Source organism: Drosophila teissieri, chromosome 3L (genome assembly GCF_016746235.2).
Source record: "Drosophila teissieri strain GT53w chromosome 3L, Prin_Dtei_1.1, whole genome shotgun sequence".
NCBI lineage: Eukaryota > Metazoa > Arthropoda > Insecta > Diptera > Drosophilidae > Drosophila > Drosophila teissieri.
Genome location: NC_053031.1, coordinates 18773780 through 18795947, shown reverse-complemented (window position 1 = coordinate 18795947; position 22168 = coordinate 18773780). Strand labels below are relative to the sequence as shown.

The 22168-nt window shown below is 42.7% G+C and overlaps 4 protein-coding genes across 8 annotated transcripts; 3 read left to right on the top strand and 1 right to left on the bottom strand.

Annotated features, from left to right (window-relative positions):
• The first annotated feature begins 5369 nt into the window (after positions 1-5369).
• On the top strand, positions 5370-15965 carry LOC122616840 (mucin-19). 2 transcript variants are annotated; one of them, XM_043792414.1, is made up of 4 exons: positions 5370-5501; positions 11806-11894; positions 12033-12615; positions 12679-15965. In XM_043792414.1, the coding sequence occupies exons 2-4, from the start codon at positions 11806-11808 to the stop codon at positions 13486-13488; spliced, it is 1482 nt and encodes a 493-aa protein (XP_043648349.1). In that variant the 5' UTR covers positions 5370-5501; the 3' UTR covers positions 13489-15965. The 2 variants fall into 2 exon arrangements, with proteins under 2 accessions (XP_043648349.1, XP_043648347.1); XM_043792412.1 differs by lacking the exon at positions 5370-5501 and adding an exon at positions 11684-11734 and having other exon boundaries at positions 12679-15964.
• Positions 10073-11734, top strand: LOC122616839 (protein arginine N-methyltransferase 1). The gene has a single exon (XM_043792411.1). The coding sequence runs from the start codon at positions 10142-10144 to the stop codon at positions 11732-11734; it is 1593 nt and encodes a 530-aa protein (XP_043648346.1). The 5' UTR covers positions 10073-10141.
• Positions 15966-16746: 781 nt separating the features above from the next.
• On the top strand, positions 16747-17181 carry LOC122616528 (cytochrome b5). Its single transcript, XM_043792012.1, has one exon. It carries the CDS (start codon positions 16816-16818, stop codon positions 17173-17175), a length of 360 nt encoding a protein of 119 aa, XP_043647947.1. The 5' UTR covers positions 16747-16815; the 3' UTR covers positions 17176-17181.
• Positions 17179-21966, bottom strand: LOC122616524 (ATPase family AAA domain-containing protein 5). Of its 4 annotated transcripts, none has more exons than XM_043792005.1 (4): positions 21709-21966; positions 20767-21612; positions 18180-20669; positions 17179-17677 (listed from the first exon to the last, which is right to left on the bottom strand). In XM_043792005.1, the coding sequence occupies exons 2-4, from the start codon at positions 21489-21491 to the stop codon at positions 17410-17412; spliced, it is 3483 nt and encodes a 1160-aa protein (XP_043647940.1). In that variant the 5' UTR covers positions 21492-21612; positions 21709-21966; the 3' UTR covers positions 17179-17409. The 4 variants fall into 4 exon arrangements, with proteins under 4 accessions (XP_043647940.1, XP_043647941.1, XP_043647942.1 ...); XM_043792006.1 differs by having other exon boundaries at positions 20767-21587; XM_043792007.1 differs by having other exon boundaries at positions 20767-21465.
• Positions 21967-22168: the final 202 nt, after the last annotated feature.

Genomic DNA, 22168 nt, shown 5'->3' with positions numbered 1-22168 from the left:
GGGAACCAGCAAAGGCGCCGCAAAGTGCAGGAGGTTGAGTGCGGTTGGATACTTAGGCAAAGTATAGAAAAACACGGACTAATGCGTAAATTGTCTAAGTAGGATCAAGAGAGTAGCAATGAAAGCACTGAGGAAAAAGTCACCATTTAGGAAAAACTGTATGTATAATGCTTGTTTTTGGGGATTCCGATTAAATTTGAAACCAGTGGTATTCTTTTAAGAGTCAAAGCTAGAAAAATTGAATGTTTCATTCACTAAACAGTAGATCCTGTTTCTAAAGCGCACCACCTAATGCATCAAGAATTTGTCTACTCTATTATCAAGTCGTAGCTACGAGAATGATGATGAAATAGCAAACACACCAAACGCGATACGCTGCGTATACGTAACCGCTGAATTATTGCGCATACGAGGTGTTTGCACAATGTTTGCCACGTGATTTCCCATTAATTAAATGCGTTTGCGAATTATGATGAAAAAATATGAAGTAAAAATACACCCAACCGCCTTGCTTGGTTAAAACGTTGGAAAAAAATAAGAGCAAAATGGAAATGGATTCTCCGCGCCAGGTTGTTGTTGATGGAATGCACTCGCTTCGCTTAAAGGTCAAACGACATCCTCATCATCGTCATCATCCTCATCATCAACATCATTACCATTTTCATCATGATGATGGGAAAAGCACTGCTGGCTGGGCGAGGTCGACGTCGCTGTTCTCTCCGTCTGCGGTTTATTTCAGTTTTTATTTCTATTTTTCCCTCTGCGTTTGCTTCTTTGCATTTAGCTCATTCATTTGCATTCCCTGCCCTGCCACTGCCTCTCGTTTTCCCAGTTTTTTCTTCTCCGTCTGTTGCCGTGCGCAGTCTAGCTGCAAACAAAAAAATAAAATCAGAATCCGAATCACAGAAAAAGGGTTGGCCTCTCACAGTGGAATTGAGAAAAAGAAGGGGTAAAACGCTGACGGGAGCAGGCATTCCGACTTTTCATCTTCTGCGCCAGACAACATTGTAATATTTTGCACAAACTAGACAAAAATTGTTGCCAAAAAAAAAACAAGTCAGCAGAAATAAAAATAAATAGAAATCCAATTGCAGACGAAGCTGACGTCAGCTGATGATGCTGCTGCTGAATCTACTTCCTATATAGAGTGTAAATCCCTTTTGCACCAAGGTTAAACTGAATAATAAATAAACAAGACGTCGAGTTCTAAAATTGCAATAGAGTTTGCTTCAAAGTCAGCCGAAAAGTTTATGATAATATTATTGTTTACGTTCAAATTCGAAACCGCTTTTGATTCCGCCGATTAGTTCTACTTTTACGGGTTCATTATTAAAAAAAAACCATCCAAATATTAATTGTTCCAAGTGATCATAATGGTTTGATCATAAATTGCTTAAATTTTTTTATTAATATTTATTAAGTGAAGTACGTAATCCGTACATCATAATATTGTAAATTAACATCACAGGGTGGTATTAAATGAATTCGGTTTCTAGACTTGGAACTATTATAAAAAAGATTTAAAATCGTTAGAAATGGTTTAGTAATGTTGAATTCTAGAAAAAACTTGAAAAGCGAGACTGTAGCAATCCCTTTTAATCCAATGCTATAAATCGCACCTAAATTGCATCAAAATATCACACGCGATACCGAGAAAATCTAAACTGAACTTCAAACAACAAAGGCACACAATTCAACTGGATTTTTCAAGTTCAATGTCACCTCAATGTATTATGATTGCTGAAGCTTATGATAATGGCCTTAGTTAGTTTATACACCCGGCGAGAATGCGATGATCCTCGCACAACCTTGACATCCAATCAAGGTGTCAATGGCATTGCCTCTGAATGTTTTTTCGGCACTTTTTCTATGGGAGGAGGTGGGATCAAGTGCTGCACTTGACTGTCATTAGCGCGGTAATCATAATCATTGAATTAATAACTTTTGTTGTGCGCCAGAGCAAGAAGGAAAGTTGATCGAAAGTGATCTTCGTTCGCGGCCCAAATCGCGCACTTAATCAAGTGCAATTGTCACCGTGGTGACATCAAAATAAAAAACGAAAAGGACTGAGATCAGATTATATAGAGACATTATCTGCGGCGGTCAAGGAACCTAACTAGTCACACGAATTAGGAGAGAGATCGAAACAAGTTCCCCCACTACTTGTAAGCTTGCCCACTGTCCGTTCAATGTCCGTTCCACCATAAAAATAGCCACGAAAGCCGTTTCAATGGCTGAAAGTGTTAGCCAACTGTCTGATCTGTCTGGTCGGGCTGGTCCGAATTGATTTGATGTGGTTTGGCCGGGTGCGAGGTCTATTTGTATGGGATGTATGCGATCTGAGGTCTGAGGTCTGGCATTCGCCGATTTGCGTCTGGTGTGATCAATTCAAATATTGGATCTATTATTTTAGCACTTTTTCAATAGTTGGCGACCACACGTGCGTCAGAGGTTCAATCGAATGAAATCCGGGCGGACAGTTGAACTGTTGCCAGGTATTTCTTTCTCTTTCGTCGCCCCGGTTTTCTAGGGTATCAGGTGATTTGTCTAGCTGCACATGTACGATTATATATATATATATATCCATATTCATGTTTGTGCGGCGACTCCAGACGTAAACGAAGTCCCCAGACGTGCTCAATCATTTCACCTGCGATAAAAATAATTGCAACAAGCTGAAACGAGCGGCACAATTAAAAACACAAAATAACGATCAAACCAACTGTGGAGTGATCAAATAAGCTAGTACCTTTTGGTCTAGTGAAACCGGCCTTAAATCCCCCGACTAGTTCTGAAGTCGATAAACTTTTAATGGAAACTTACCAAGAATGTTCAAAACTTGTAAATATAATTACTAAGCGAATCTTTCAATTGTAGGTAATGTCTGAGGCAATCGAAGTATTATTATTATAGTAAATAATTGCAATTGCAATCCAAATGCTAAATTTTGACATTTTGAATGAGGGAATTATTCGGATCTAAAGTTTTATTATAGCCCAAAGTAGCCGTACATATCAGCTTTTGTCACGCTCTATAGTTCGTGGTACAGGGTAGCTGAGCTGGCAAAATAATTATCTGAAAACAAAAGCCATAAAAGGCAGACCGAAAGCAAATGACTGCCAGCCAGCATGGTTGAGTCACCTGAGACGTTTGAATCCGAGTGACAGCGACTGGGAATGCGCAAAAGTCTAAAGTGCCACTTGTTGTTGTTGCTCCTACCTGTTAATATTAGTTTTCTTTTTTTGTTGTCTGTCGCGCTTGGGTTGAAGTCAGACAGACCGACAGGCAGACGGAGAAAGAGTCATAGAAATTGTTGACATATTTTAATTGGTTGGCTGGGTTGTTTTGTGCCTCTTCACAACGTAGTTCGCAGTAGCTACATTTTAATTTCAGTTGATTAACTCCAGTCTGGAATTTTGTGAATAATTCGTTCATGTCTGCGCGCTTTTAGTTTGTGAACATTTTCTCTTTTCCACCCATCCATCCATCTACCCATCAGAGATCATAAATTAATGAAATCCAAGCATTTATGTTTTCATTCACCCAACGATCGTTGATTAGCGCGAGACAGAGATAGCGACGTTAACATAGCTGCGTCATTTTCGCCTTGATGAAATTGCGCTGCGGATCGCTGTTGGTTTTTGTAAACGTATATCAGACGGATCGTCATGATATATTCCACTATACGTAGTTGTAAAATCTTGTTGCGCAAGCTTTTCGCGTGTATCTGTATCTCAGTCGCGGCGAGTATCTGTATCTGTATCTGTGCTGGTATTCGAGTCTCGGTATCTGTATCCGTGAGTTTGCTCTGTTACAGGGTCTGCGACCGCGACGGGTGGCCTCCGTCTGTCTGCCATTCTATCAGTAGTAACGTCTGGCCGTACAATATCGTCTATATAATACCCATTACTAATTGAAGTGTTTCGGATTTAATAATAGCCCTAAATGCTGAAAGGCTTTGGCGGTGATAGCCCGTACACTTACACCTAAAATAGAATTCGCATTACAAGGTTGTAATTGTAATTGTCACTATCGTCACAAAGGATCGCAAATGGGATTATTCCTTTACGGTCTGCGGAGTTCTTGGGGGAATCACATTGTTCCAAAGAAACGATTCGTAAAGTATCTAGCGTATGTACTTCTTGGTTATGAAATACTTGATGGCATCAATAGTGTACCTTGAACCCACCGCCCCACTTAGAGGGTACCTAAAGTGCCAATCAATCCCTTCAATGGGGTTTTTTATCGAACTGCTGTCCGCCTACATTTGCTGCCTCGCTCGCACCCACTGCGCCCCGATTGCGCATGTGTGCTTGTATCACTTAAGTCGTCTGCTATCTAGTCTAGACGCATATGTACACACATATAGCCGTAGCCGTAGCCGTACGGCGTGTCCGGCGGCCATCCGTCCGTAGACGTAGACATTGCACGGGGTCTTTCTACAGGGCGAAATCATCGGGAGAGAGCCGAGAACGACGCGCACCTTGTAGATACGGACTGAAATACGTGCGGGTATCGGTATCTACGAAATACAAAATACGACAGTTGCACGTCGTTTGCTCTTTTTTTACATTTCGCTGCTCTTCCATTGTTATTTGGTCGGTTCTGTGGGCCGCATTCGCTTTGTTTCGCCTATTTATAGTAATTAAACGCGTTCGTGAGTGGGAATTAGTTGTTTAAATTGTACAACAATCAAGCCGAAAAGTAAAAACCAATTGTGTAGTTACAAGTTACAAATTCAAGATAAAAAGATGATAATCTAGTTTACATAAAATAAAACATAAAGGATAATACGAATATTAATTAGTTATTAGTTATAACTTATTTCTAGAGAGAGTTAAGGTTAGTCTTAAAGAAAGAAAATGAGATTACTGCTTACTTATTTACCGCATATGTATATGAACAGCCGATAAATGCACATGAGAGACGCCCAACTAATATTTATTTTCCGCTTGGCAATCGTTTTAGGTCGCTTGTTGCTAATCGCCATTAGTTTATCCGTGTGCCTGGCCTGTGGCAGTGTGTTGGTGGCCGCGATTGCCTTGCGCCGCTCGGCCAACGCAACAACTGCACTAGCAGCAACACTAGCGGCAGCAGCAGCAGCAGCGACATCAGCATCAGCGGCAGCAGCATCAGCAGGAGCAGGAGCCACATCCGCAGCAGCATTAGAAGCGGCAACAACGCGCAGGATACGGCACAAACGTCGCTCGTCGCAACGACGGCGCAGCAACAACAACGCGGTGCTGTCATCTGGGATTGGGACTGGCATCGGGATCGGGCTTGGACTGGAAACCAATTCGGCTCTGGCCCTGCCACTGGCAACCACACCACCAACATCGGGCTCCACAGCAGCGGATCAGACAGCTATAGCCCCCGCCGCCACCTCCGCTGCAGCAGCAGCAGCAGCAGCGACAACACCAGCAGCAGCCGCAACAGTATCGACAGCCGCAGCAACAGTTACAACAGCACTTTTGCCAACCGAGCCGGAACATTCTGTACCCGTAAGTACTTACCCTTCGCTAGAACACAAGAAAAACCAGAAGAACAGAAGAAAAACCAGAGAATACGGGTGGGAGTGGAAGTTTTGCAACAGCCGATGGGCGGGATAGTGGGTGGCCATGTCTGTCACTAAACTGCACTTGGCAAAAAACGTAGGAAGTTGTCACGTTTAACAAAGATTACCGAAATATATTTACACAAACTGAACTACAACGTATGTTGCATACTTTTAGGTCACATGGCGTCACTGTGTTATTACGAACTTTGGTTTCTTGAAAATGTGTCATCTCTACTAATAAGAATGTTGTTAACCAATTTTAGGAAATTATATGTTACTATTTTTAAATTTTAACCTTAAATTTAAATTGAGCTGAAATACGGTTGACAAAATGAAATTTCACGATAAGAGCACTATTTAAAGCGAAAATATTTTTATTGGCATTACGTGGCGTGCGGGCGCTGTTCATTATTACCAATTACCTTTTTGACCCAACTTAAATGAGTATACACTTTTCTCTCTGTACAGCCATAAAAGCAAGGAGACACGTGTCGCAAGTTTCCTTTTTCACTTTTTCTGCCCTCCCTTTTGCCTTTCGCCTTTTTCCTTCGCTCTTGCCAATATCCTATGCATTCCCTTTTGGGCGAATCAGAGAGACAGCGGCAGACACGAAAGGTGGGGGAGAAATGGTGGGCAAGAGCGAGAGAGACCCAGCTCTCTGCCTCTGCAGTGAAGGTCCTTGAAACTGGGGAGTTGCTGGGCGGGAGAAGTGGTTGTGGGTGGCAGACAGGCCTGAATTGCTCTCGTCGGCGCCAACGCAAAAGTTCTTATGTAACTGCGCCTACACCGATTTATACTACACGGTTCCCCAGCCCAATTTTTTCTTGTGTATTGCGAGTGTTATGCAACGTTTGTGGAATGCACAGCACGTCCTTCTCTTTTTTTGTTTTTTTTTTTGGAAGTGGATGGGCATGGAATCTCCATTTTGTGTCTGGCACTTGTGCGCGTCTTTATTTTAATGGACAAGACAAATTCAATTTCTCCATCGGCACTTTACTTTGTCTATTTGCCCGACTTTAAATGCCTGCCATTTGTCTATAAATTGTATTCATCTGCGCGTTTGTTTATTGAATTTGCACTAGACATTAGCCGGCTTTAACCTTGAGGCCAAGCGATTTACTCCAGCGACGGAAAGCGACAATCTTCCCAACGAAATAGCCGCCCACACATAACAAAACACGTATGGATTTTGTGGATTCTCGTATTGTGGGCTGTTTTGGCCAAAGTTGTTAATGCGGCTTTGCAGATTGTGGCTTTAAGATTTCCCATAAATGGTGGGCTGGGGGCATGGGGGCAGAAGTAGGGGAGTGCCGCCCATTACAAGAGATTAAAGTCGGCAACTTTGACAAATTGTTACTCGCTTTGCTGACATCTTCCAGTGCGCATTTGCTCATTTTTATTCTCCGCATCTAGAATCTTGTTTCATATTTTTCCCCGTGCTTAATTTGCCTACGCAAAATCAACATTATGAATGAAACACATCAGATACGGTGGACACTCAATAAGTGGGCACGGCTTCGGGTTAAATTAATTGGCATTTTATTATTGAACTTTTTATGTATGCATATCTTAATTTTTTTGCACTTATCTTTATGGATTAAGATATTTTACGATAATTGGGCATTTAGAGGCATAAGTTATCGTAAAAAAATTTAAATATTTCATAGGATTATGCACAGATTGAGGTTTTATTAGGATTCTTCGAATAGAAAGCGAGGTGTGTTTCTACTGTAGCGAGAACATAATAAATGAGTGCTTTTCAACATGCCCCCCTCCAAAACGTGGGCAAAACCCATTTGGAAGCCCAAGATGCGAATGGCAATGTGGAAACGGTTACGTTTACGAATGTGGATGTAGATGTGGATGTAGAAGCGGTGGGGACATACTTAAGTGCGTGGGCGGGATGGTTGGAGGGAAATGTGAAACACAATTGCCGCTAATAACCCAAGGCGTTTAGCAGAATCAGAAGCAGCAACGTCGGCAGCGGCGTTCTGTTTTAATCGAATTTTATTTGCCGCCGTTAGCCAATGAATAATTCAAATTGATTATTAAAATGTACGCTCGCATGTGCGCCAGTGTTGGAGTGTGTGAACTTCTGTGGGCGTTAACATTAACAGCATTAGGATGTTGCTGTGGATGTGAATGTGCGAGAGCGGAGCTGGCTTTCATTAAAACCGTTATCTATGCCAGACGCACGCACCAGACGCAGACGTGCATAAATTAATTACAATTACAGCAGAGAGAAGCACGCACACACTGACAGCTGTTCCTCTTTTGGAATTTTTGGCGGCCTGGAAAAATGTATACTACACAACTAATGGAAAAATACCGTTAAAATCAAAAACAAATACATATAGTATCCTAAAATGATAAGCCTGACAATACACTACATTTTTACTTAAATAATTCCATACATTATATTAAAACATACATAAATATTTAGAGAAAGAAACGTGTTACAGAAAACGTTAAAAACATTCTGTTAAAGTCTTGTTATGTTTTCAAATACAATAAGGAATAGTTGCGTCTCAAATATGAAAATAGTAGAGTGAAATTGTGTTGCTTTGTATCAGTTGGAACATTTGAAACATTTGATATTTGGGCATTTCTTTGGGTACCCTAAGCAAACGCAGAGAAAGTCGGAAACTTTCAAGGATTCAAACAAGGCCAAAGGCAAACAAGCGGGGGCAAGAACAAAGACAAGGGTTTACCCCAAATATTATGTCACATTATTGGCCATAAAAAAGGCGGCAGCAAAAAGATAAACAACAACATGCGACAGATGCAGAGCAGTCGGGGAAAGTATGTTAACTTATGGCTGGGCTTAGGCCAACGAAAACAACAACGACCAAAAACAAAGGCAGACATTTCTCTTACGTCAGAAAGTCTGGCCCACAAACACACATGCAGACAGGCACACGCACACTAGTGCACAAACGGAAAATGAGGTTATTGCCAATCCCGTCTGCAATGCTCGAGTAAACATTTTAACCTAATTTTTTTTGCCACGGGAGCGGGACGATTTGGGGGCTATACACACAAATATGCACACACATATGCCCATGTATGTATGTTTGCGAGCGGAGACGCCCCAGACAATGTGATGCGATATTTTTCGGTGCCTCAGATTACCCAAAAAGAAGGGAAATATTGCAAGAAGAACAGTGTAGCGTCCATAATGCAAACGTTGCATCTGGCACATATCACCAGATATCATTGGGAAATGCAGTTTTGAAAAGAAACTCAAGTAAATGCATGTGAACATCATTTTATAGCTAAATAGTTATCCAAAAAAGGCACGGGCAATAGAAGGGTGCACATGTCCCCTAAGTTTATTCACAGCAAGTTTATGGATTTACCTACAATGACACTGCAAAAAACTTCCATTAAAAATACTTACTGCTGTTAAAGTTCACTTGTACCAACTTTATGGGCCCCCTTTAAATGGTAATAATGTCTGTACCCAGGGAAAATAGTTTCTATTAAAACTGGGAAATTTCGCGCCAGCATAAAAACATTATGAGTATAGTTATGTGGTACTTGGTCTGAAGTACACTTACGAAAAAAAGAAAATTAGTACAATAACATTTGAATATAATATCATATAATAAAAGAAGAACAGCGCAAGTTTTGTGAGGTCGGAAGCAACGATTAGAAATAATGTAAAATCTGAAAATAAATTCAAGTTAAATACTTTGGCTTGTGCAATCAAATTATAAGGAATGCTTGCCCAAAGAGCTCTTACCACATAGTTTCACGAGTTTTTAATTTACAAAATTGCATTTGCATATTTGTATAATTTACAAAGTACGCGGCCCCCGACGTCGCCGAAAATATTCGTGCTCTTTTATTTGTTGCCCGCGCAGAGATTTGTCATTTCTTTCATGCTCGCTTGCACACATCAATCGCCAGGTGGTGTGGTGGGGCATTAGGGGGTTAAGACACGCGAAAAAATAAAAAACTTTGAAAAAGGTGGCCAACGGAATGTGGACCATGCTGAGTTATGCGAATCGCCTGTACAGTGTACGGTGTACAAATCGTGCAGATTGGATATATACAATTGTTCCTGAACATAACCTGCATGCAAACCTAAAATAAAAGTAAGAAATAGTTTAAGTGCTCTATACAGAACAGCATAAGATAGATAGCTGTATTTTAATTCACCATTTGTTATAAAATATCAATGCTTTTTAAAACATGCCCGAAAACCGAAGTTTAAAAACAGTTACGCATTACCCAACACTATTTTAAACTGATACGATAACATTAAGTTGGACACACTAATATAATCGGTCAATCGCTTTTACAAATGATGCTAACAAAAAAAGAAAGTTACGTTTAGAAGACTTTTCTAATAACATACCCAAACATGATATGTAAAATATTTATCCATTTTTGTTGAATCCTCTAAGAAATTCTTTGACCATTCGTATCATGATCGTATCATGACATGATTTTTATTTATCAACGTCCTATATGTGACGTCACAACTTTTTTCTTTTGCGCCACCCTCCCAATCGGTTTCATCCTTTGCAATGTCACTTCAGTTCGCTTGGGAACTTAATTAGCTTATTTATTCGTGCAATGACTGAAAATAAGAGTACAAACTTGCTCAATCAGAAAAATAAAGCTATCAGCGCTCGAAAGAAACCTTTAAAACTAAGTCTGGCCGATTTCCACAATCAGCTGGATAATATACAAGCAGCATGGAATGGACGAATGGAAGACAAGACGCGCGCGGATATTTGGAAACACTTTCTCTCGAATAGTGGTGGATTTGCAAATGGAACTCGTGGTCGAGGAGTTTCTTGTGAGAAGCTACCAATAATTTCCCAAAATGTGGAACATGCTATAGTTCAGAATGGAACCCCTACTAAATCGAGAGTGAATAGTGTGGCAAATGGAAAGAAGCATGCAGAGAAGTCGGACAAACCCAAGACTGCAAATCAAACCGGTAAACTCAGCGATACCAAAATAACATTGCTGCGCAGACCTAATCCCCAGGATGCTTCCCAAGAACGGCGCAAAACGCGAGTTCGATCCTTTTCCCGGATTCCCACTCCGCCAAGATATGTACCCAAAGAACTGGAGAATTTGGATCGCATGACTTCGGCGGATTTTCGGCACGATACCGCAGCTCGTCTGGATATAATGCGATCCCGGGAGAAGGATCAGGAGCACATGCACTTCTTTCAAAACGTCCTATATGAGCAGCGGAATCTCATCAAGGATCGCACAGTCCTGGTACTCTGCTGCGGAACTGGAACTCTAGCCCTCATGGCAGCCCAAATGGGAGCGAAAAGGGTGTACGCCGTGGACTACTCCAAGGTCACTGGATATGCCACCTTGGTGGTGCGGCAAAATAGCTATGAAGGTGTGGTCACAGTCATGAATGGTCGCATGAAGGATCTTAAACTCCCGTCGAAAGTGGATGGCATCATATGCAACTGGATGGGTCACTGCTTGCTCTACGAATCGGAGATATTGGAGGTGCTCGAGGCACGCGATCGCTGGCTGAAGAAAGACGGCTTTATCCTACCTGATCTGGGTTCGCTATATCTTGTTGCCTCCGAGGAACACAAACTGAAGAGCGAGAGATGCAATCACTGGCGGAATGTCTACGGATTCAATATGAATGCCATACGTCGATATGCGCTGGCTGAACCTTGTATTGCCCTAACGACCGGCGAACAGCTTCTGACCATGGCTCATTGCATTCTCAGACTAGATTTGAAAAATGCCAGGAAAGAAGATCTGTTTATAGACCGAAACATCAGACTAAGTGTCAATAGAGAGGGTTATCTGGAGTGCTTTCTTCTCTTTTTTGAAGTGCAGTTTAGTATTAGCTTACACTTCAAGCTGACTTGTAATCCCTGTTTCAAGTCGCCTTTCAAATCGCTTTGGATGCAATCGGTGCTCTTTGTGGAGCAGCCCTTTGTAATGCGAAAAAAACGTCACTACACGGGTAACCTGAAATTCAAAGCCCTGAAACCGAACAACTTTAGGGAAATGGAAATACGTATTGAGTTTTACGAGGGTCGTGAGTACGATGAAGATTGGATGATGTGTACTCGTCTGGTGGCCAAAAGATGGCTCATGCTGGAGGGCTGTCAGACTATAAGTGATGTGGAGAGCTGTCAGGACGAGCAAGGGGAGAATGGTGGCCAGGACTTTTAGGTCTCTTTCAATTATTTTATGTTAAGCCTTTCAGTTGATTTTATGCTAATTGTGGTGTCACTTCTTTGCAGATGCTATCGGTACAGACGGCCGGCTGCGCGGGAATGGAGCGGCTCGGCGTTCCGACCCGCACATCTTTGAGCACACCACCCGATGATAGGTAAGTCAAAGTCCTCATTGCATAGCAGTAAATACCTAGAATATCATGAAGTGAATTCTTTTAAGAACAACGCTACTGCTTCTGAAGTTCCTAAACATAACACAAATCCATGCTTATTAACTTTTACTTTAATTGTAGGGATCAATTTAGATGTAGAATGCGCGTGGATGCGCTCCAGGCACGTGAGCTTCTGGCTGTACGTGGCGACACTGTGATTCGTGGCGCCGGCAACAATCAGAACCAGCAGCAACACCATCTCCATCACAGCAGCAGTAGCAGCAGTAGCAGCAACAAGCAACAACATTCCCACCACCAGCAACAACGCATGACAACTCCAAGCACGCACAACTCCAGCGGCGGCGGCGGAGGAGGAGGAGCAGGCGGTGACCACCAACACCACCACCATCACCAGCTGGGCAACAGCAGCAGCAACAACAACAATAGTATTAGCAGTAATGTGGCTCGGGGCGGCATAGAAGCCACCACGCTCAAGTACGGAAACACGGGCAGCGGGAGCGGTAGTGGTTGCTACAAGGGCGACTGCGGCAACTCCTCATCCGGATCCTCGTGCAGTTCGCTGCAGAGCCACAGCAACGACCACCACCAACATTACCAGTACCAGCTGCAGCAGCAGCAAACTCCCCGCTGTCCCCATCACGTACCACTGCCGGACAGCGAGTACGGACAGGATCGACACCTGCAGATCAGGAGCAGCTATCAGGTGGGTTACCTCAAATACGCTTTACAATCCAATTCGTATACTTAATGCTTTAATCCCAAACAGCAATCCGAGATCACCAGATCGTACACGAAACCGCCGCCCAACAAGACGGTGCGGGATGTTCCAGAGCAGATCTCGGCGGGCGGCTGTGGCGTCTCCAGCTCCAGCTACCGTCTCACCACGCTCCAGGCCGCCTCCTCCACATACACGCCTGCGGGCGTGTCAGTGTCCGCCTCCTCATCGTCCAGCAAGTCGAAGCCGAATGCCATAACCAAGTTCTTCTCACGGATCAGTTCGCCCAAGTCGCCGCCGAGCTGTACAATGACCTCAGTCGCCACAGCCTCGCCTGCATCCTCGGTCTCCATGTCGTCGTCCGCCTCCTCGCTAGCCTCCTCCGCCTGTGTGTCCACCTCGTCGTCGGCCTCCTCACTGGCTGCCGCGCCCCTGCCCACGCTGCCGGTGTCCAATGCATCCCTGCTGAAGAGCACGGCCTGTGGCTATGGCACACATCCCAGTGGGATCTACTCAGGACTGGGACCGAGCACGCAACTGCTGACCAGCCTGGGAACCGGAACAAGCGGCAACTGCAGTCCCGAAAGAATACCTACACCACCTCTGTCTGTCTCCGTGCCAATCGGAGCTGGACTGCAGCCGCAGAGGAGCAGCAGCAGCGGGAGTAGCAGCAGTACAGTCAGCCTACCCGCCGTTGAGACAACCACAACTACAGCCACCACTCAGTCTTCCTTTGCCGCCGGAGCGACGGGGGATCTCCCGCTGACCACGATGAGCCGCAATAATTCCAACTCTAGCATGATGAGCTACCACTGCAGCTGCAATAGCCGGAATTGCAGCCACTGTGCGGCCAACTCATAACTGAGCTCGTGTTAAGTTTAACTACATTAAACAAATCTGGTGGAGCGGAAACCACTGGAGATTTTAGAACATTAGTTAAGTTTCAAGTGCTCACTAGCTGATTTGAACTTCACAAACTATAAGACTTTGCATGGTATTTGATCATGATTTGTAAACTTACCACAGGTCTTGTATTTTTAAAAGCTTTACTTGAGGTAAAACATTGCCAAATTTAGTGAAATACTTATCTTTTGTTGTCGAATCTCCAGAGATTTGTGCGGTACCTCCAAAATATATATACATTTATATATATATACATATATTTTTTTTATGTTAGCCTATGTTTATCTATTATGTTAAAGTTTAACAGATTTATTTTATGTAGGTCTGTCGCCAACTTTTGCGCTGGTACGAAAAGACTGTTTATTAGTCAGAATTTAATTTGTAAATTTGAGTAACAAGAGGGAAGAAAAGTTAGAGAATGATACGGAGAAGACATATGTATAGCTGCGCTGCCGCCTTTTAAGCACTCACCACAGACCGTAGAAGGTTCATTTTTAAGTTATGTAACATTATTTCCATTTGTCACTTGATAAAAGTAATAAATTTGTTTAGTAAAAAACAAGAAACAACAAACTTGAAAGAGACAGACACAATACCACAAAACTTGAAGAAGGGAATGAGGAAAGTAAAAAACAAAACATAAGTGAATATGTAACTGTACTTTTATGAATGAATATTGTATACACTTTAGTTTCAATAACTCTAGTTTTAAATCGAAGCCAACCAACTCTTAACTATACTCTACCCCCTACCCCTATCCAAATACCCTATTATTATTGTACGCAAGGCCCATGTGCTGGAACACACGAAAACACACAAACAGTTTTTAGTTCAATTGAAATTTGTATTGGTATATTTGCTAACGGAATTACGATGTAAAGAAAAAAAACAAAAAATGAAATGAAATCTATGTAAACCAAATTGTAGAGAAATTATTGTTTTAATTTTTTATTGGCTGAAGCTAATTGATTTCGGTTTCTAGCGGGATTTATTTTTAATTGAAATTTAATTTATTTTAATTGAAACTTAACGATCGATGAACCTGAAGTTATCGATAACCTGCCAGAAATCTGGCAGCAACGGACGATCGTGTAGATTAAAGTGCAACTCTGGTCGAGTGCGGCAACCTCGAAATATTTTACGGTTTATTTTAAATGAGATTGGCATTATATTTTGTATGTTCTGAGTTTAGGAAAATCAAAGAGTTAAGAAAAATCCCATAGCAATGTATATTATAAGCACAATGAAGCAACTCAGAGCTTTTCTTGTTTAGATACCCAGCCTTATTTTGTAGTCTTTATTTTCACGAATTTCTGAAATTCTAAAAATGTGTAAGTTTATCTATATTTAAATTATCAAAGAAAAGGAAAACAAAAAATGGTTTCAAGAACTTACGATCCATTAAATCAAATTTAAACCACATTTAACCAACATTTTAGATGAGAAATGGAATGCGAGAAACTAGGAAAATATGATAACAAATGCAAAATAATGGAAACACTTTACTACGCCAACAAGTCCTACAAGCCTACAATTTAAATACATAACGATAACGATATAGTTCGATGTCTATGGATCAAAGAATACTTAAAGTAATGCAACCGGAAATAGCCCGAAATATCACAGAACGAAGCGAAAACCGGAGACAATGAATAACTAAATTAAACGCGTAGAATTTAATTACTTAATTAGTTCTAAACAAATTAAGTCCAGCTAAATATCGAAGCGATTGAATTCGTTTGATCGGAGAATCATATACACATTTATACAAACAGGCCTAATTTCAACTACCTCCAAAACTGTTTTTTAAATTAAAAAATTAAATTATAAACGAAGTTCAAGTCTACGAATTATGTTTAGCAAAACTAAACGGAAACTAAGTAAATCAAATAAAAGAAATCGATTAAATTATAGTAAATCAATTGATTGAATTACAATTTTTTTAGATTCAAGCAGATCGATTAATTCAATAAATCAACAATCATTGACAAGTAATTAATTTTACACTTTATATATACGATATTTATTACTATATGGTATCTATACATTTAGATCGAGAATACAAAGAAAAGCGCACACGAGCTGCGTTTCGAAAATGCAAAACCGTCGACTGATATATATAACAAAGGATAAATAAATAACGTAAATTACAAGAAACGTATAGAGATTCATTTGTACATACACCGAATGCAGGACAATGCGCTGAGGAGCATTATGTTAATGTAACCACACCCTTTCCCAAGCAGTTCCCCAAGTTTTCGAAACCATCCGAGACCATCTCCCACTTCCCAGTGAATCGAATTTGATTTTTGATCCCTGCAGGCAAAGTGCACCCAATACTAGCGAAATTTTTTAAAGCGCATTAAGCAAAACGTCTAATATGCAAAAATCTGAATAAAAATCGATATACATATATCTAAATACATATATATTAATTGAATACCAATTATTGTTGTTGTCTCATATAAAAACCAAAAACCATTAAAAGCAAAAAGAAAAATGGGAAAAATGAAAGCAAATTTAAAATATATTTCCAAAATATATAGAACATAACTTTGAAAGCATAAAACATTGAAAACGTTGTTTCTTTAAAGCGGAAGAGTTTGTTACCAACGGGCACCTTTTGATTTTGATTGGCGGCACTTGACACACATTATCGCAGTTGGGGTTTGACTGATTATAGGATATGTACCCCACCTTCGATGCATCATGCTTTTGATGGCTATCAGTAGGGTTTAAGTTAATGGACATATCTGACTCGAAGAAAATTCCCACCATAAATTAGTCAACGAAAAGTGCTCATGTGAATCATAAACTGTGTTTAGATTTTACCAACGATAGGCACCCACTCAATGGCAACTTGTGCCATCCATTTGCATTAATGATTTGCGCAAATCCCCCCAAAGAAAGAGACTGGTCATTGCCTAAACCTACACTAGTAGGTCGCCCTGAAAGACGGTGAAATTCTCACGTATTTCTTATCAGCCACAAAACAGACAGATTGTGGAAATAAAACAGCAAATAGTAATTGCCCGACGAGGGGAAACGGGGCAATCCAGGTACAAGAAAAGTACAACCGATCTAAGCGATTTTTTGAACTATTGATAAATGTTAAACATAAGCTAGGGTCGGCCAATGGCACGCGTTCAGTGTTAGCCAGTCCGTCCAACGGTTAACAGCTCCTAAAATTAGCAAGTTTAGAGTGCAACCTATCAAATCAAATTAACAGCAGCTAATAAAAGACATTCCTGAACACCGGAAAGCAATTAGGCAATCGAACCAGCAATGTCACAGTTGTACGAACTCTCTGAAGTGGCCCAGCAAAACGGCAAGAATGGCAAACCTTGCTGGCTGATCATCAAGGGCAACGTCTACGACGTAACCAAGTTCCTGGGCGAACATCCTGGCGGCGGCGAAGCACTACTCGAATATGGCGGCAAGGATGCCAGCAAGGCGTTCAAGCAAGCAGGCCACTCCTCCGATGCCGAAAAGGACCTGAAGAACTACAAAATTGGAGAAATTAACTCAGCTGCACCCATTCAAGTCCAGCCCACGTCCATTGGTGCAGCGAAACCCACGGAAAACACAGTATCAGCAGATCCCGAACCCGCGAAGAAGAGCTCTTCCGGCTTCTGCTGCTGCTAGTCATTGGTTTACATGTCATTTGATTGATTTATTAACATAGGATGAGGTCGTAATTAATTTAGCGTAGTTAAATTGTAAATAGTTCTAGGTATATCTCATAATAGCTACATCATCACGTCCACAATGCTTTCCTAAAAAGATCAACTCTTCTTACACGATCTGAATAAATTGCAAACAAAGCCGGTGGAGCTGCTCCACCATGCTCAAAAAATTAAACTAAACCCCAACCGACGCCTAATCTTTCGGTTCGACCTCCGCGGATGGCTCGCTGCTGGGCGTAGATTGAAACGTACTGCATGCAGCGTCGAAGTGCTCCATCGTGAAACTGGTCACGTTGACCGTGTGGTTGCGCAGATAGTGATAGAATCTGCTCGACTTCCGCTCGAGTCCTGCCCGCTCTTTTTCGCTGCGGCAGATGGAACGCAGGGTGGGCTCAAAGTCCAGCGATTTGGCGGAGTCTGAACGGAGAATTCCGTTGCCCAGGTGCTCGCAAATTGAAGCCCTGGAAATTACAAGAAAGTTAGTTACAGAAAGTTATTACTACTTTAAAAATTAAGTTAATTTGCTTGAAAATCAAAAAGAAAACGAATAATATCAGTTTGGTATCTAAAAAACAGTCTGGGGTATGAGTTGATGAATAAGTGTGTTTTAAAGATAGTTATATGATCGGTCATTTTTATGACAAGACTATTAAAATTCAGAACTCTAGAGATATCTTGTGACTGGTGGTATTTATGACTGCTGTATGATATCAAAACCCTGATTTCCTTTTTCCATCGATTACCCCGATGACAGCTGATTAAGTTAGAATTTTTTAGCCTTAAAATATATTTAAAGCGAAATGGGTTTTAAATAGAAAATGTCCATTGGTAGATATAAAAATGCGCTTTATGTGTAGATAATGTTTTAAACATTTGTTGACTACCAGAATATAAATCTTTTGATATTAATGTGTTTGAATCTCGGGCTAAGTGAAAAGTTGATCATAATTTTTAAAAACTTACCTCTGAACCGGCTTATCAAACAGATTGTAGGGGCACTCCGTGGTCGCGAGTCCAGTTTGGAGAGCCTGCTCCACCAGCAGGTGACCGATTTCCTCGGACAGGTGCCACTGCAAGCGATCACTGCAATCGGAGTCCATCAAAGCAGCCACCGAAATGTTGTCATAAAAGGAAGACAACGTGGCGAGCGATGAGCTGTAGCCATCGGACTTCTGCCCTGTGGCGCTGCTCAACCAGGCTTTCTTCGGTGAGCGGGACTTCCGCTTGGCAGTGGTCCTACTTGCCCCAGCCGGTGGCTGCTGCTCGTTTAGCCGAGGCGAACAAGCCATAAGATCGGGGAGATTTAAACGCAAAAGACTAAAGTCAACGGGAAAGGGTATCCGGTACTGCACATTCTGCGGACTTGTAAAGAACTCAAAAAATCGCTGATGGATTCGACTGCCATCGACAGTGGCCAGTCGGCTATTTGAGGATTTCGTTGGCGATTTAATGCTACCCGTCCTACCGCCAGTCGGATCTCCACCACTCTGAATGTAGAACTGCAGCTCCATTAACGTCTTGCGCAGATTCTGCTCGTTGTACAGATACAGGGATATTAACTCATCCAACTCGATGGGACAGTTTTCCATTAGCGATAAAACGGCCAGGAACCGGGAGATGTTCAATGCGTTTGGGGCTTGAAAATGGATTATATTCTGCTGCATTAGGCGCTGCAAGTGCGCACAATTTGGATCCGTGGCAACTACAATGACCGGCCTCTTGGAACTGGCGGCTAAGGTATAAATGGCATCCGTAAATCCAGCATCCATGTTATCGAACAGGATATCAGCATCTTCGATTAGGATCAGAGATTTCCGTACTTCGGATGGGGGTTCCACTGTGGCTGTTTTTGCCTTCAAACCACTCTTTTGCAACTTTTGAAGCAATTGCTGTGAGGATCCCCCACCCGTATTTCTGTCTTTCCTTATCTGATGAGACTGCGTGGCCTCTTGGAGTTCCTGTATCAACTTCTTGCCCGTCCTCTTCATCCCTGCATTTATCTCCAAGACATTAAAGTTCATGTCGTTGGCTAAGGTGAAGACGGCATTGGTTTTCCCGCTAGATGAAGGTCCCACCAGAACCATCGTGTTGCTACTTGATCCCATTGATGCCGAATCGTTGCTCATGTCGTAGGTGTCATCCATGCCCTGCGAGTTGCGATTGCTGCCTCCATTTCCACTCCAGCTGGACAGGAACTCCCTAAGCTCCTGCACTGGCGTCAGATTCACCAGAACCTGTTCGAACAGCAGCGGTTTGTACTTCTCGGTAAAGAGCAGCTCGCCATTCGGAGCGGAAGGCGGTGGTTTCGCCTCCTCATCGTTCTGTGCCATATTCCGCTCCATTGACCGACGGGTGCGCCGCGTGACCACCAGTGATTCTCCCATTTGCTGCGTATCCTGTGCACTGTCAATGGCGCTGAAGTGGCGGTACTTCTCCCTCATCTGATTATAGCACTTAAAGGTGGGAAACCGATCAAAATCATTCTTCCAGAGCTTCACAAAGCCGCGCTTGTTTTCCAGCTGTGGTAAAGTAGCATAGTTGAACTTGTTTAAAGTTTTGCTGCCTGTAAAGTCCGCGGGCAGGCAGCTGGTGATGCTACTCGTCTTGGAACGTCGTTTGTTGGAGGGTACCGCTTTGGTAACCTCTGAAAATTCCTGTTCTGCCCTCAGAGCAATAGTTAACTCCAAAGGACAACCTTTGGAACTGAAGCTTTCACAACCTATATGCGCAAGTCTAGGAAACACTTCATAGCTCTCTTCGTACATCTGCTCGAAGTTCTTTTGACGGATCTGCTCCTGCCGAATTTTGTCTGGAACTCCGGATTGTAGAAAAGCCTGTCGAGCCTTTAAAACCGACGGATCTGGGCTGGGCTTTGGCAATTGACGGACGAAAAGCGGCGCTAGTTTCTTTGGTGTGGCAACTGGATTACTATTGTCTAGGTCAATAATCTCTACAGATTCGTCTGCCTTTTGGGTCTTCGTCTTCTGTTGCTTGCCGGGACTTATTTCCAGATCGTAATCGTAGCGCGCCTTTCCCACACACGATCGTCTTGGTCTTGCCGAGGGAGTGGATTCGGCAACAATGGGTGTCTCCTGCTGGCTCTTTCTGCGCAGCGTCCTTCGTTTGGGTGTCTCTATAGGTGGAGTTTCGATCGCAACTATCACCTTTTCAGCTAACTCCTTCGGGGACTCCACTTTGGCAAAGTAGCCCAATAGGCTGTCACGCTTTTTCGTGGGCGACGAAAGCTTCGAGAGAAACTCTTCAGTTTCTGGATCCTGAGATTTTGCTTCTACAACCTGGGACTTTGATTCCACGATTTCGGGCTGCGCATCCATGGAACTGATTCGTCGAGAGCGCGGTCGACCTCTTACACGCTTGACTGTTGGATCCGTGGGTGCTGAGGATGGAGCCGTCACCTCTTTGGCGTCAGTCTTGGTCAGCATTTTCCTTAATCTAGGGAAATAGAATCTTATATTGCGTTCTAAATCGTATGAAAAAGTATTTTAAAAAAATGTCCACAATTCCATTTCTTATTCTTTACCAAACTCACCTCTTTGCCCTCTGCTCCATCTGCAGTTCAATGAACTCCCCGCGAGCCTCGTCCGCCAGTCTTCTCTTGGCTCCGCCCTTGCGTTCGTTCCACTCCTGGAGGAGTAGCTTTCGCTTGGTGGTCGGCGTTGCTGCCTCACTGCCCGCCTCATGATCCGCGGGAGATTCTGCACCACCTTCATTTACCCCTAAAGAGCGATTCCGAGCATTCATCATAAACTCGAAGACATTAGTGGCTGGCTTGGGTTTGGCTGCTGTCACCGGGGAAGCAGCCAGGTTCTCCGGCTTTCCTGCCTTGGCAAAGTGCTTCATGATGCTCTGGTTGTCGGCCACCGGAGTGCTGGACTTGAGCGGACTGGAACGCCGTCGGCAGTTTTTAAGACCGTTTTCTTGGGAGGTTTTCTCGCGCAGTGGCTGCGGTTTCTCCTTGCCCTCCGCCTTGGCCTCCTCGGAGGTGTTCTTCTGGTCCTCTATTAGCGCTGCTCGGCGCTTCTCCTCCCGCTTTCGCTTGTGTTTCTCCCGATGCTTCTGCTTCACCGAGTGCAGCACTTCCTCCATGTTCTGGAGGATCAGTTTGGATTTGGCACTGGGCGGAGCTCTTAAAACGAACGGGGATGTCGGCTCGACGGAATCTGTGCCAGCATTTTTGGAGGGAGTTCCTGGTGGACTCGCAGTGGTGGTGGTTGGTGCAATGTGCTCACTTGTAAGACAATTTACATCGGTCATTTTTGTGGGTCTCTTTTCGGTTTTCTTTTTTGGTTTAATGCATATTGCTGAGTGTGTGCGTGTGTTTGTGTATGGTGTAGTATTCTTTTGTAAGATCTAAGTACTTAAGCAATTGATATATCTATAGATAATACGAAAGCCAAACTCATAAGATCGCAACAGAAGATCGGAGGCAAAAGCAAAAACATGACAACAATACAATAATAATGAGATCTACCTTCGCATCGACTTTTCGTCTTTCGTATTTGTTACACTCCCGCACACGCACACACACTGCCGCGATCGCACTGGCGTCCCGTTGATCGCGATCCTCTTCCTAACGGTACTTGGGCCCCAAGGTGTTAGTAGTTTCTGATATAAACTTTATACGTTTAATATCATTTTATCCGAGTATATTTGAAGTACAATTTGTTAGCACAATGTGCTGGGGGGAAAAAAGGCGCGAAGAAACGGTGTTGGTAAACGGTGGAGGAAGTACTGATTTCCAGCACTGATCGGTCAGGCCGTAGTTAATTTTTTCAGTCTGCTAGCAGATTGTTTTCAATGAATTTGTTTGTAAGTTTCTTTTTTATTTTGAAGGTAAGATATTTTGATAAAATTTCCAAGATTGGATTATAGTTGTTAATAATTAAATGATTTACCTATTTAAATTACCACAGCTGTTAGTGGTATATATA